The sequence below is a fragment of the Neoarius graeffei genome, chromosome 18 (assembly GCF_027579695.1).
Source record: "Neoarius graeffei isolate fNeoGra1 chromosome 18, fNeoGra1.pri, whole genome shotgun sequence".
In the NCBI taxonomy this organism is placed as follows: domain Eukaryota; kingdom Metazoa; phylum Chordata; class Actinopteri; order Siluriformes; family Ariidae; genus Neoarius; species Neoarius graeffei.
Genome location: NC_083586.1, coordinates 33,811,869 through 33,824,375, shown reverse-complemented (window position 1 = coordinate 33,824,375; position 12,507 = coordinate 33,811,869). Strand labels below are relative to the sequence as shown.

The window sequence follows — 12,507 nt, the reverse complement described above, 5'->3', positions numbered from 1 at the left end:
CTTGTGTATGCTTCAGATGTACTTTGTCAAGCATAAGATGTGGAAAAGTTATGCTTTAATTACGTATTTATTTGCATTCAGATGCAGTACGATGTGCCAGATGAACAAAAGTTGTAGACATGGGGGGCCTCATGCAAGAACGACTTTGTATGAACAGAGCGGCTTGTACGAGCAATTTAGGAGAACTTGCCACGTTCTTCCTCAGTCTTCTCCGACTTTTTTTTTTTTCCTCTCTCTTAGGCAGGAATACAATTTCCAGGTGGTCCAAACCTGTTGTAGGAGTCGTGTGTTTAGTCTGCCGTTATCCAAAAGTTTCTCACTAATGAATTGTATATTATTTTGAAGCAATTTTATATACTTTGTAATTACGTTTGCATCGTTCTGTTTGACTCTACAATTCGAATTATAATGAAAAATGTATTCATATAGGCTTAGTGATGACATTTAATTTAAACTGGCTCTTGATGCTATTTTATAACGGTACAATATGAGCATCTCAAACTGCAAAACAACTTAAATTATGCAGTAATTTTAGATGAAATGGTTCTCCGAAAGCAGGACTTGTGTCTCCGAACTAGTCAAGATCTTTTAGTCTTTGTTGCCATTTTCATGAACGAACACTTCCTGACATATGGGGCAGGACACATAGCCTTATATGGTATTACTGGGTCATTAATTATGCTAGTTCTCGTGCATGGCACCTGTGCGTAATTCAGTGCACATTCATTATGTTTGCACAGGGATATTTTTACACGGTTATCTGAAGTTAGGAACATTCGTGTCGAATTTGACATGGCACACTCGTACAGTACAAGCCCACCATGCAAAAAAAGATCATGCGAAAAGGTTCTTGCATGAGGCCCACGGAGTGTATATTTAGGATAAGTCTGCTGACGGTTTATCTAATTGATGGTTTCTTCTTGCTTGTAACAGCTAAAGACCAAAACGGAACCTCAAGTTTGGTATGTATGCTTTTAAGCTGTCTCATGTAATTACTGCTGCCATTAATATTGCAACAGAGTCAAATGAATTAACCAAACCTCAACACACGAATGGCCTTAACATGGGGATTGCACACTTTTTTTTTTTTTTTTTTTTTGAGATCATGGTGTCAGTTTTCATGTACAACCCCGATTCCAAAAAAGTTGGGACAGAGTACAAATTGTAAATAAAAACAGAATGCAATAATTTACAAATCTCAAAAACTGATATTGTATTCACAATAGAACATAGACAACATATCAAATGTCGAAAGTGAGACATTTTGAAATTTCATGCCAAATATTGGCTCATTTGAAATTTCATGACAGCAACACATCTCAAAGTTGGGACAGGGGCAATAAGAGGCTGGAAAAGTTAAAGGTACAAAAAAGGAACAGCTGGAGGACCAAATTGCAACTCATTAGGTCAATTGGCAATAGGTCATTAACATGACTGGGTATAAAAAGAGCATCTTGGAGTGGCAGCGGCTCTCAGAAGTAAAGATGGGAAGAGGATCACCAATCCCCCTAATTCTGCGCCGACAAATAGTGGAGCAATATCAGAAAGGAGTTCGACAGTGTAAAATTGCAAAGAGTTTGAACATATCATCATCTACAGTGCATAATATCATCAAAAGATTCAGAGAATCTGGAAGAATCTCTGTGCGTAAGGGTCAAGGCCGGAAAACCATACTGGGTGCCCGTGATCTTCGGGCCCTTAGACGGCACTGCATCACATACAGGCATGCTTCTGTATTGGAAATCACAAAATGGGCTCAGGAATATTTCCAGAGAACATTATCTGTGAACACAATTCACCGTGCCATCCGCCGTTGCCAGCTAAAACTCTATAGTTCAAAGAAGAAGCCGTATCTAAACATGATCCAGAAGCGCAGACGTCTTCTCTGGGCCAAGGCTCATTTAAAATGGACTGTGGCAAAGTGGAAAACTGTTCTGTGGTCAGACGAATCAAAATGTGAAGTTCTTTATGGAAATCAGGGACGCCGTGTCATTCGGACTAAAGAGGAGAAGAACGACCCAAGTTGTTATCAGCGCTCAGTTCAGAAGCCTGCATCTCTGATGGTATGGGGTTGCATTAGTGCATGTGGCATGGGCAGCTTACACATCTGGAAAGACACCATCAATGCTGAAAGGTATATCCAGGTTCTAGAGCAACATATGCTCCCATCCAGACGACGTCTCTTTCAGGGAAGACCTTGCATTTTCCAACATGACAATGCCAAACCACATACTGCATCAATTACAGCATCATGAAGAAGAAGAAGGGTCCGGGTACTGAACTGGCCAGCCTGCAGTCCAGATCTTTCACCCATAGAAAACATTTGGTGCATCATAAAACGGAAGATACGACAAAAAAGCCCTAAGACAGTTGAGCAACTTGAATCCTACATTAGACAAGAATGGGTTAACATTCCTATCCCTAAACTTGAGCAACTTGTCTCCTCAGTCCCCAGACGTTTACAGACTGTTGTAAAGAGAAAAGGGGATGTCTCACAGTGGGAAACATGGCCTTGTCCCAACTTTGAGATGTGTTGTTGTCATGAAATTTAAAATCACCTCATTTTTCTCTTTAAATGATACATTTTCTCAGTTTAAACATTTGATATGTCATCTATGTTCTATTCTGAATAAAATATGGAATTTTGAAACTTCCACATCATTGCATTCCGTTTTTATTTACAATTTGTACTTTGTCCCAACTTTTTTGGAATCGGGGTTGTATTCACATTTCTGTTCAATAAAGGTACATAAATGGTTCTTTTTGTTAAATGTAATGAGATTAAATTGATGTTATTTATTGTGAATAGCAAACGAATGTAGTCTGAGCCCTCTGTGCACTCGGTGATGGATCAGAGATGCTTTTGGTTTTTTTCCCCCGTTGGGAAATTCTGTGTATTGACTTTGTCGATTATTTTTCCCCAGTTGGGGGCACTGTTGGTCACGTTAAACAACACAACTCCACAAGACTTTAGATACAGTGGGGTATGAATATAGCTATTTTCTGGTCTGGTGTGTTTTCATTGATCTGTGACTTGTTTCTTTTCCCTTTGGTTCATGTGGAATGCGCGCGTGTGCGCACGTCTCAACATCAACAGCAAACTGCAACTGCACATATCAAGTAAGTGCAAGAGTGTTACTGACCGATGCATTTTGATGGTTTGAAACCCAGTCCACAGTCAAGTGAATATTTTGTGTGAGGTTCGAAGAAATGGTTGTTTTGATCACTTTGGTGGTTATAGTGGTAATAAAACCATAATGGTTCACTTTAGGTTGCTCAACTTTCCCTGTTATCCCCTCAGACATGACTGGTACCAGACAGAATCTCAGGTTACTGTCACACTAATGGTAAAAAATGTCAAGAAGGAGGATGTTCGCATCGCGTTTCAGGAAAAGGAGGTAACGATCAGTTCTCTCATGCTTTGCTTTAACAAAGGGGTGTTCAGGCATCGGATGGCTTCTGTAATACAATGATTTTATTACTAATTATGTTGTTAATAATAGTGCTTCAGTATCACTGTCCGTTCCAGGGTTGTTGTTGTTTTCTGTTTTCTAATCTAGATGTTTTCGAAGTGCAGAGATTTCATCGAATCATTTTCCACAAAACACAGGTTGAGTCTGTTTTGAATTACAGGGCGTACGACGTGTCGTCACAGTTACTTAACATGCCCCCTCGCGTAGCGATAAACAACCGCTCGTGTCCTTTCACAAAGCATACGGATTAAAGCGGGGGGAGAAAAAAGACGTCTACAGGGCCCCTCCCCCTCTTTCTGCATTTATCTCATCCCTTTCTCACTAATAAAAGGGAAAATCAAAGTTTTACCCGTTGTTTGATGTGAATCCTATAAATTAATTACAGATAATGTGAGTATAGTGTAATAATTTGGTTGCAAATGAGTTGGAGATGAGATAAAATATGGATGCCTGCTATCAGGGGAACCTGCCTGCTGGCTGTTTTCACAGCTCCTGCCGGGATATACCAGCAGTCTGTGCAGCATTAATGAGGAGGCCTCGCCAGCTCAAAGCATCATCCTCTAAAGCACACAGACTCTGAATATATGTGGGGAGTGGAGGATAAGTAGTGCGAGTGAGACTAGAAGAGAGGAGAGGAGGCGTGATCAGGAGACTTGGAGATGAAGTAAGCCTCAAAGCTAAGCCTTAGGAGAAGTTTCAGGGCTGGAGGTTTCCATCTCTTCCTGCTTTCTTTTCCATGTGTGATGGATGCCCTGGAGTACAACATACCCCCTGGCTTCTCCCTTAAAACATCTGCCGTGATGTCTTCGTAGAACAAAGCTTCGTTGATCTACATATTTCTTTGTCAGATCTCTAATCATATCGACAGCAGCGTCTCTGGACAGCAAGGACTGTTAGTAGAGGTTTTTATTTTTTATTTTTGGAATGGGTTGGCTGGACTGAAGCATGTCGAAGTTCGAATATTAATCTTCAAGTCATTGCAGATCAGTTCATGTATTTTATAATTGTACACATTGTAGACCAGCCTGACAAAATGAAAGCAAAATGTGTCATCTGCCTTTCCTTTCTTTTCCTTTTTTTTTTTTCCCCCCGCCCCACCCCACTCCACAGTTGAACGCAATGGTGAAACTTCCATCTGGTGAGGATTACTACCTAAATATCCACCTTCTACACTCTGTGGTTCCTGAGCAGAGCGTATACAGGATCCTTTCCACCAAGGTACGTCATGAACCTTTTGTGTTTTTCGATGTAAAAATTTATTTTTTTTATTTTTGATTGCTGGGTTGCGTCCGACATCACAGCTGCCTCATTAGATATGCAAGACATGAAGTGGTGGTCAGTTCAGCTCACTGTTCACCAAGCGTTCCCATCACTGAGGCGCCTTACTAGTCATTAAAGGAACAGTCCACTGTACTTCCATAATGAAATGTGTTCTTCTCTGAATTGAGACGAGCTGATCCGTACCTCTCCGAGCTTTGCGCGACCTCCCAGTCAGTCAGACGCGCTGTAACTCCTGTTAGCAATGTAGCTAGGCTCAGCATGGCCAATGGTATTTTTTGGGGGCTGTAGTTAGATGCGACCAAACTCTCTTCCGCGTTTTTCCTGTTTACATAGGTTTATATGACCAGTGATATGAAACAAGTTCAGTTACACAAATTGAAACGTGGCGATTTTCTATGCTATGGAAAGTCCGCACTATAATGACAGGCGTACTAACACCTTCTGCGCGCTTCGACAGCGCATTGATACGGAGCTCAGATATCAATGCGCTGCCGAAGCGCGCAGAAGGTGTTAGTACGCCTGTCATTATTGCCGGAGCTCGTTAGGCAGGCGCGCCTTCAGGTGCACGTGCTAAGGCGCGCAGGACTGACACCGTTCTGTGCAAGCGCAACACGATCGCACTAGAAAGCATGCTCAAGCTGCCAGTGTAGCTGCAGTCTTTTTAGTTGCGAATTACAAATATTTCCTCGTGTTAATAATTCGCCGTGTCAAAACAAGCGAAACTTTCCTCCTTCTTTCGACGTGAAGAGAGGTAAGCAATTTATTATATTTTTTTTTTCCACCAACGTTGCGTTTTGTGGCTTTGAAGCTAAGTTTTAGTGCCGTTTCTAGAACACAACATCAAGAAAACGTGGAAGAAACAGCAATAATGGAAGAGCCGGTTTCTAAGCTGCCTAAAACTAGCAGTGGTAATTTATTTTTTGTTACATAATGCACTCGGCTGCCAGTCAGTGTGTCTCTCACACACACACACCTGAAAAATCCTAGCTACGCCCCTGATTTACATGAGAAATGTGGTATTCATTGGTGTGTTTAAGTTTACAGACAATACGAACTAATGTAAACAATTGGCTTCAACTCGCATAAATGTGAATTGGAAATGTTTAGTTCACTTGAGCTTCTGCAAACGCACAACTCTACTAAAAGATTGATAAACGAGGCTCAGTGTCCCCAACATTGAAACCTGAAAGCTTTAGAAACTCTAACAGACCTTTACTTTTTAACAGGACTGTTTTGGGATTTTGCTGAGTTTACCTTCAACTGTCTGATTTTTCTTTCAAAGTAATGAACTGTGTAGCAGGAAAATCACCGTGTTTTCTAAATGCACTCCTGAAAATTACTCATTAACTAGGGGAATTAAATTTGATATTTTTGGCATGTTAATCATTAATGTACATGAAAGAAAAAGGCTTAAAAGTTATAACTTGTTTTAGTGAAAATAAGTACTAAAATGAATTAGAATGCAGGATTTTGCATGTTAAAATTTTTGGGGGGGACGTCCCCCCCCCCCAAATCTTAGTTTAACTTGCAAAAGTTCAGGATTTTTTTCTTTGCTCCACTTTCATCTCTAAATAAACACGGTCTCTGACCTTGAAGGAGGCACAAGAATATTGTTGTTTAAAAGTTATTGAAGGTTTTTTTTAATTTTTTAAACTGTTATACAGTTAAATGACCATGTTCTAACACATTGTGCGTTGGTCCTTGCAGTCCAGAGCTATCAGGCTACGTGTCACTTCGCAAGTGGAGATAATTCCTGGTAATGGTGCAGGCTCTCCACAAACAAAGCGTGCTTTCTATATGGTTTTAACTCCTATGTGTTGCACAGAATGGGACCTCTGGTGTTCAAATACTGAAACTGCATAAGGTGCATAATTAATCAAATGTGGATTACCATACGTTACCACACGCAAATAATCACATTTTCATCGAATGCCTCAAGTCATGATGTATTGTTACAGCCCTGTGGTAGAATTTTTGGTAGACAGATAAATTAACATACACCTGTGTTGTCGAGTCACTAAACCTCGAGTCCGAGTCCAGTCTCGAGTCCCTAGTGTTCAAGTCCAAGTCATTCAAGAAAATTTCGAGTCAAATCCAAGACTCCAACCGCACCATTTGGCGGCGGCTGTTCTAGTGCCATTAACATTAGTTTGTTCCTGAACATGGTGTATGAACAGGTGAATGTGCTTCTTTTTGTCAGGGAGTGCGAAGTATTCTGTCAGAGATGGTTGGGAGACGGATGTAAGTGCAGAAGGTGTGTTTATTGATTCAAGTGAAGACTGGTAAACAATCCAGAACGGCAGGCAAAATCGTGAAACGGGTTAAGTGAGGCACAAACAGGCTATCGTAGACTCGGCAGAATCAAAGACGAGAAGCAGGAAATCATGGCTCAGGAAACCTAACAAGGAAATAAGGCTCGGTAATGTGTCAGCGACGCAACTCAATAATTTGCAAAGTGCGTGCGTTTTCACGGTTTTTATATCTGCGCGCTGATTGCGCCTTAATCCTGTGCAGGTGCGAGTCGTTTACGGTGCACGAGAGAGTCTGCTGTCCAGAGCGCGCCCAAGAGTCTATCTGGTGCATGCGCCAAGGCACGCAGGTGTGACACTCTTGCGTGAAATTAGTACAAAAGTTAACGTAGGTATAAATATCTTATGCCAAATTATTATGGCATGTTAGAAAAAAAATCAGAGTCCTCATCTCCAATTTATGAGTCCGAATGCAGTTGAGTCATGAGTCCTTAAAATTAGGGCATGAGTCGGACTCCAGTCCAAGTACTGGACTCGAGTACTACAAGCCTGACATACATGAATGACAGACTATCTTTTCTGAATCAATAACATGCAGGTATGTGGAAGCACTGACGGAACCTAGCAATATAAATCCAGCACAAAGCGTTAATATAACTCTACAGCGTTCTAAATCCTGTTACTCTATTGATAGAAAATGAAGCTAGCCACACTTGGATAAGATCTTCAGTAATGGTAATATCCTACTGGCCAATAACTTGCTGATAGAGCCCTGCACTCCCGCGGGAGTCCCACAGGACCCACTGCAAAGCAGTGTGGCGCGGGACAAATTTTGAAAGCTCATTCCGGGTGTGGGCGGGAGGGGGAGTGCACAATGCGGGCGGAAGAGGTGATAAGCTGCAGTCCCGCTAACTAAAAACGTGTTTAAAATAAAATTTATAAATTATTAATTTATGTCTATCATATATAATTTGTGCTGGATGTTTTATTTGGCATTAATAAAAACATTTTAAGATGCCTAAATTTGCGGATGTGGTCTAATCTCGCGTACGTTTCCGATTCCTTTCCGCTCTTCCGTGTTTGAGATCTCCGATCATGGCAGAAGAGCAGAGCTCCTCTAGTGAAGCTCACAGTGCTTCAGAAGTAAGTGCTGCTTTAAAAAGAGGTACATTTACCATTAAAAAGTCAAGAGTCCTGAAATCAGACATTTGGAAGTCGTTCTCAAATCCACTCAAAGTAGGGGGCGGGGCACCATCACGTCACACCATGTGTCTTTAAATTATATTAATTTCTTATAGTCCTACAGTACTTGTATTTCCTAGAACGTAAATGTGAGGAGTGACATATAAGCTATGTGCAATGTACAATATTCTTAATATCCATTGTAGATTTTGGTAGATGTGTTGGGTATCTCTGTAAAGCCTCGGCTGCGCATGCCGCCTGGCAACGTGCACCCTCGCTACGTGCGCTAGGTGAAGGATCGGTCAGTGGAGAGCTCAGCTAAGCTCAGCATGTTTAATTCCCCAAGCCAATGACAAGAACTTTCGTGAGAAATAACGCGAACGTCTGCATCATGCGAGATTTGCGGGCGGGAGCGGGACAAAATATGGCAGGCGCGGGCAGGAGCGGGACTGAAAATCATAATTCTTTGCGGGAGCGGGACTGAAAATTCTGTCCCGCGCAGACCTCTACTTGCTGACTTTGCCATGTTGATTTGATGTTACTTGCTGAACTCAGGGTGTTTTTCTTTCGGTTTTCGAATCAGAAGTTGGAAATTGAGTTCCAGCCATTAGTCGAATGCAGCGTTATTTCTTCACATTTCCCTTAGTCTATATTAAAGCACTACACAAGCAACCATACCCATTGTCTGTAATTACATTGAGAGCTGCCACCTTTGAGCCTCGCCAGTTTCTGGGCAACCAAAACATGGGACTAGGCAGCACATTGTAGCTTCTCTTATCATTAGAAAAGCATCGTTAATGTAACAGATTCCAGTCTATAAATATCATACCTGTGTGTGTGTCTGTGGTTACGTCTGTAAACCAGTTTTAATAGGTTTTTAACTTGATCACTCATGAAGGATTACGTTAAAAGGTTTTCTGTGCGATCAGTTTCAAAACTGGCATGTAGGTACAGTTACTGCATCTCTTTGCGCTCTGCACTAAACTTTAACAGCAGAAGCAAGTGCGAGCAGTGAAAGACACTTGACCTTCAGATAAAAGCCAAGATAAGATTTTGAAGGATGCTTGCTTATAAAAATGGAAAGGTAGTTTTCTAAGCTAAGAAGGGAAAAAAGATGGAAAAGCGTTTTGTTTATTTATTTTAAAATAAAATTAATGACTGAAACCTTGACGGATATTTGCCGTTTTTGTTTTGGACTTGGTATCAGACAGGTAGCTGTTGAATTTCTACCCTCTGTAGAACAAACACATTTCAAAGCTTGGCAAGTAAATGATTGTTTTGGTGAGAGCACACACACACACACACACACACACGCTTGTTAAATATGCGTCTCTGGGATGTGTCCCGCCAGATTCACCTCACTTCCACCCTAAACCTTGTACCATGGCAACGGTGGAAAGAAGTGCATACCACAGGTGCCTGTATCGGCCTGTGTAACAAGGGCCCTGTTTAAACGTGACTGAAAGGAGAGGGAGGTGCAACCCACCTCTCTCTCTCTCTCTCGGACACTGGACCTGAGCCTTCACAAAGCCCCACTTGTCCTTGGGGCTGCTCGGCCCCTCTGGACCTCCTGGTTTTAGTAAGCATGCAGGCATGGTGCATTGCTCAGCACTAACCCACTATCATTACATGGCACATGCTGTGAATCCCAATCTTCTGCCTTCATTGCAAAGCAGTTGTCAGCTGCTCTGGAGTTTGCCACACGGTCGCATTTTTCAGATCCTTAATTGTGTTCAGTTGTGGGTTTGGGGGTTTGTTTGTTTTTTGTTTTAATTTCGCACCAAAACTAAAGTGTTCTCTAGTTTTTAAAAGCAAACACCTCTGTCTATCTAGCTACAGTGGTGCTTGAAAGTTTGTGAACCCTTTAGAATTTTCTATATTTCTGCATAAATATGACCTAAAACATCATCAGATTTTCACACAAGTCCTAAAAGTAGATAAAGAGAACCCAGTTAAACAAATGAGACAAAAATATTATACTTGGTCATTTATTTATTGAGGAAAACAATCCAATATTACATATCTGTGAGTGGCAAAAGTATGTGAACCTTTGCTTTCAGTATCTGGTGTGACCCCCTTGTGCAGCAATAACTGCAACTAAACGTTTGCGGTAACTGTTGATCAGTCCTGCACACCAGCTTGGAGGAATTTTAGCCCATTCCTCTGTACAGAACAGCTTCAACTCTGGGATGTTGGTGGGTTTCATCACATGAACTGCTCACTTCAGATCCTTCCACAACATTTTGATTGGATTAAGGTCAGGACTTTGACTTGGCCGTTCCAAAACATTAACTTTATTAGTGTGCTTGCTCAAGCACACAGCAGCCTTCAGCTTTAATAAGTTCACTTATTCTGCCTTATTCTGACACGTTTTTTGGATCCACTACTCCTCTTAGGGCGTTTGAGATAGATACACCGTTCCAACTCTGAGACGTCTGGCCCGAAGTGGTGTAGTGTGCTTGTATACAGCTTTTGGATCAACGCACCCATTCTCTTGTTCTTGTTGTTTTTCTTTTGGTTTTTTCCCATAGAGAATGAATAGGGCTCATGAATCGAATTGTCCTACTCGGACACGCTCCATCGCAGATGCACCAAACTTCATGTGATGCTTCAGGCCAACTCCCCTGACATATACATGCCATCGGTTCTGACCCACACGCATATTTTTCCTTTCTTTTTGCTCATCCCTTTTTCCTCCATAGGCTTGCATTGATTTTTGGCCCTATTGAAAATGAATGGTGTTTCAGGAGAAAAACTTTCACACTCAATTTTTTTTTTTTTAATTAAGTGACCAAACTTCAAGAAACTTCACTTGATGCTTCAGGCCAAGTCCCCGCACAGATCCATCCCCTCATCTGAGACCTGCACTCGTCTTTTCCTTGGTTTTCACGCATCTCTTTTTACCTCCATAGGCTTCCATTTGATTTTTGGCCCCATTCAAATGAATAGAGTTTTGCTCAGTAACACTTCACCACACATCCACCAAACTTCATACGGCACCTCAGGCCAAATCACCCATCACACACATGATATCGGTTCTGACCCGCACTCGTCTTTGTCTTGCCTTTCATCTGTCCATTTTTTCTCCATTTTGCTGCTAATCAATGGAAGCTTGACTGAGTCATTCCTCCCTTCCCCGAGAGGTGATGATGCATTTGGCAAGGATCTGCTCATTTGAGACTTTGACAGCAAATCAACTTCAACTCAATGGCCACTTTATTAGGAATACTTACGCGCGCACACACTATAGCAATTAGCATATAAGCATTCACATGTTACCATGCTTAGCTGTTAGCATGTTACCCATTACGATATCATGCCTGCTGTTAACTTGCGAGTTGTTAGCATGTTCACCATTAGCATGTTATCATGAGAGCTGTTAACATGTTAGGATTAGCATGGTAGCATGCAGATTTTGCATGTTTGCTGTTAGTGAGTTCGCCTGAGCATGTTAGCATGCTAACTGTTAGCATGTTAGCATGTCACCCTCAGCGTGTTAGCACGCTAAAAGTTAACATACTAGCCGTTAGCCTGTTAGTTGTTAGCATGATAGCTGTCCGCATATTAGCCTTAAAGTGTTAGAATTTTAACGTTAGAATGCTAGCTGTTAGCATGTTATCTGTTAGCATGTTAGAATTAACATGTTAACATGTTAGCTTTTAGCATGTTAGTATGCTGTTAGCATGTTAGTATGTTAACTGCTAGCATGCTAGTTGTTAGCATGTTGGCATGCTAGGTTTTAGCATGATAGCTGTTCTGCTACAGCTCAGCAAGCACACTTTGCATTTTCTCTGCGGAAATGCAGTCTAGTTCTTCTTTAACCATTCTTTGGTAGAACAACTTGTGTGTTCAGGGTCGTTATCTTGCTGCGTGACCCACCTTCTCTTGAGATTCAGTTCATGGACAGATGTCCTGATATTTTCCTTTAGAATTCACTGGTATAATTCAGAATTTATTGTTCCATCAATGATGGCAAGCTGTCCTCGCCCAGATGCAGCAAAACCGGCCCAAACCATGATACTACCACCTCCATGTTTCACAGATGGGATAAGGTTCTTATGCTGGAATGCAGTGTTTTCCTTTCTCCAAACATAACGCTTCTCATTTAAACCAAAAAGTTCTATTTTGGTCTCATCCATCCACAAAACATTTTTCCAATAGCCTTCTGGCTTGTCCACGTGATCTTTAGCAAACTGCAGACGAGTAGCAATGTTCTTTTTGGAGAGCAGTGGCTTTCTCCTTGCCAACCCTGCCATGCACACCATTGTTGTTTAGTGTTCTCCTGTTGGTGGACTCATGAACATTAACATTAGCCAATGTGA

The 12,507-nt window shown here is 41.5% G+C and overlaps 1 protein-coding gene across 1 annotated transcript in view; it reads left to right on the top strand.

The window, feature by feature from the left end:
* The window catches only part of sugt1 (SGT1 homolog, MIS12 kinetochore complex assembly cochaperone), a 76,155-nt gene that overhangs the window by 51,174 nt on the left and 12,474 nt on the right, over positions 1-12,507 (top strand). The window contains exons 7-10 of the mRNA XM_060898722.1: positions 934-962; positions 3,098-3,120; positions 3,302-3,398; positions 4,584-4,691. Coding sequence (XP_060754705.1) covers positions 934-962; positions 3,098-3,120; positions 3,302-3,398; positions 4,584-4,691 — 257 coding nt within the window. The remainder of the gene's footprint in view (positions 1-933; positions 963-3,097; positions 3,121-3,301; positions 3,399-4,583; positions 4,692-12,507) is intronic.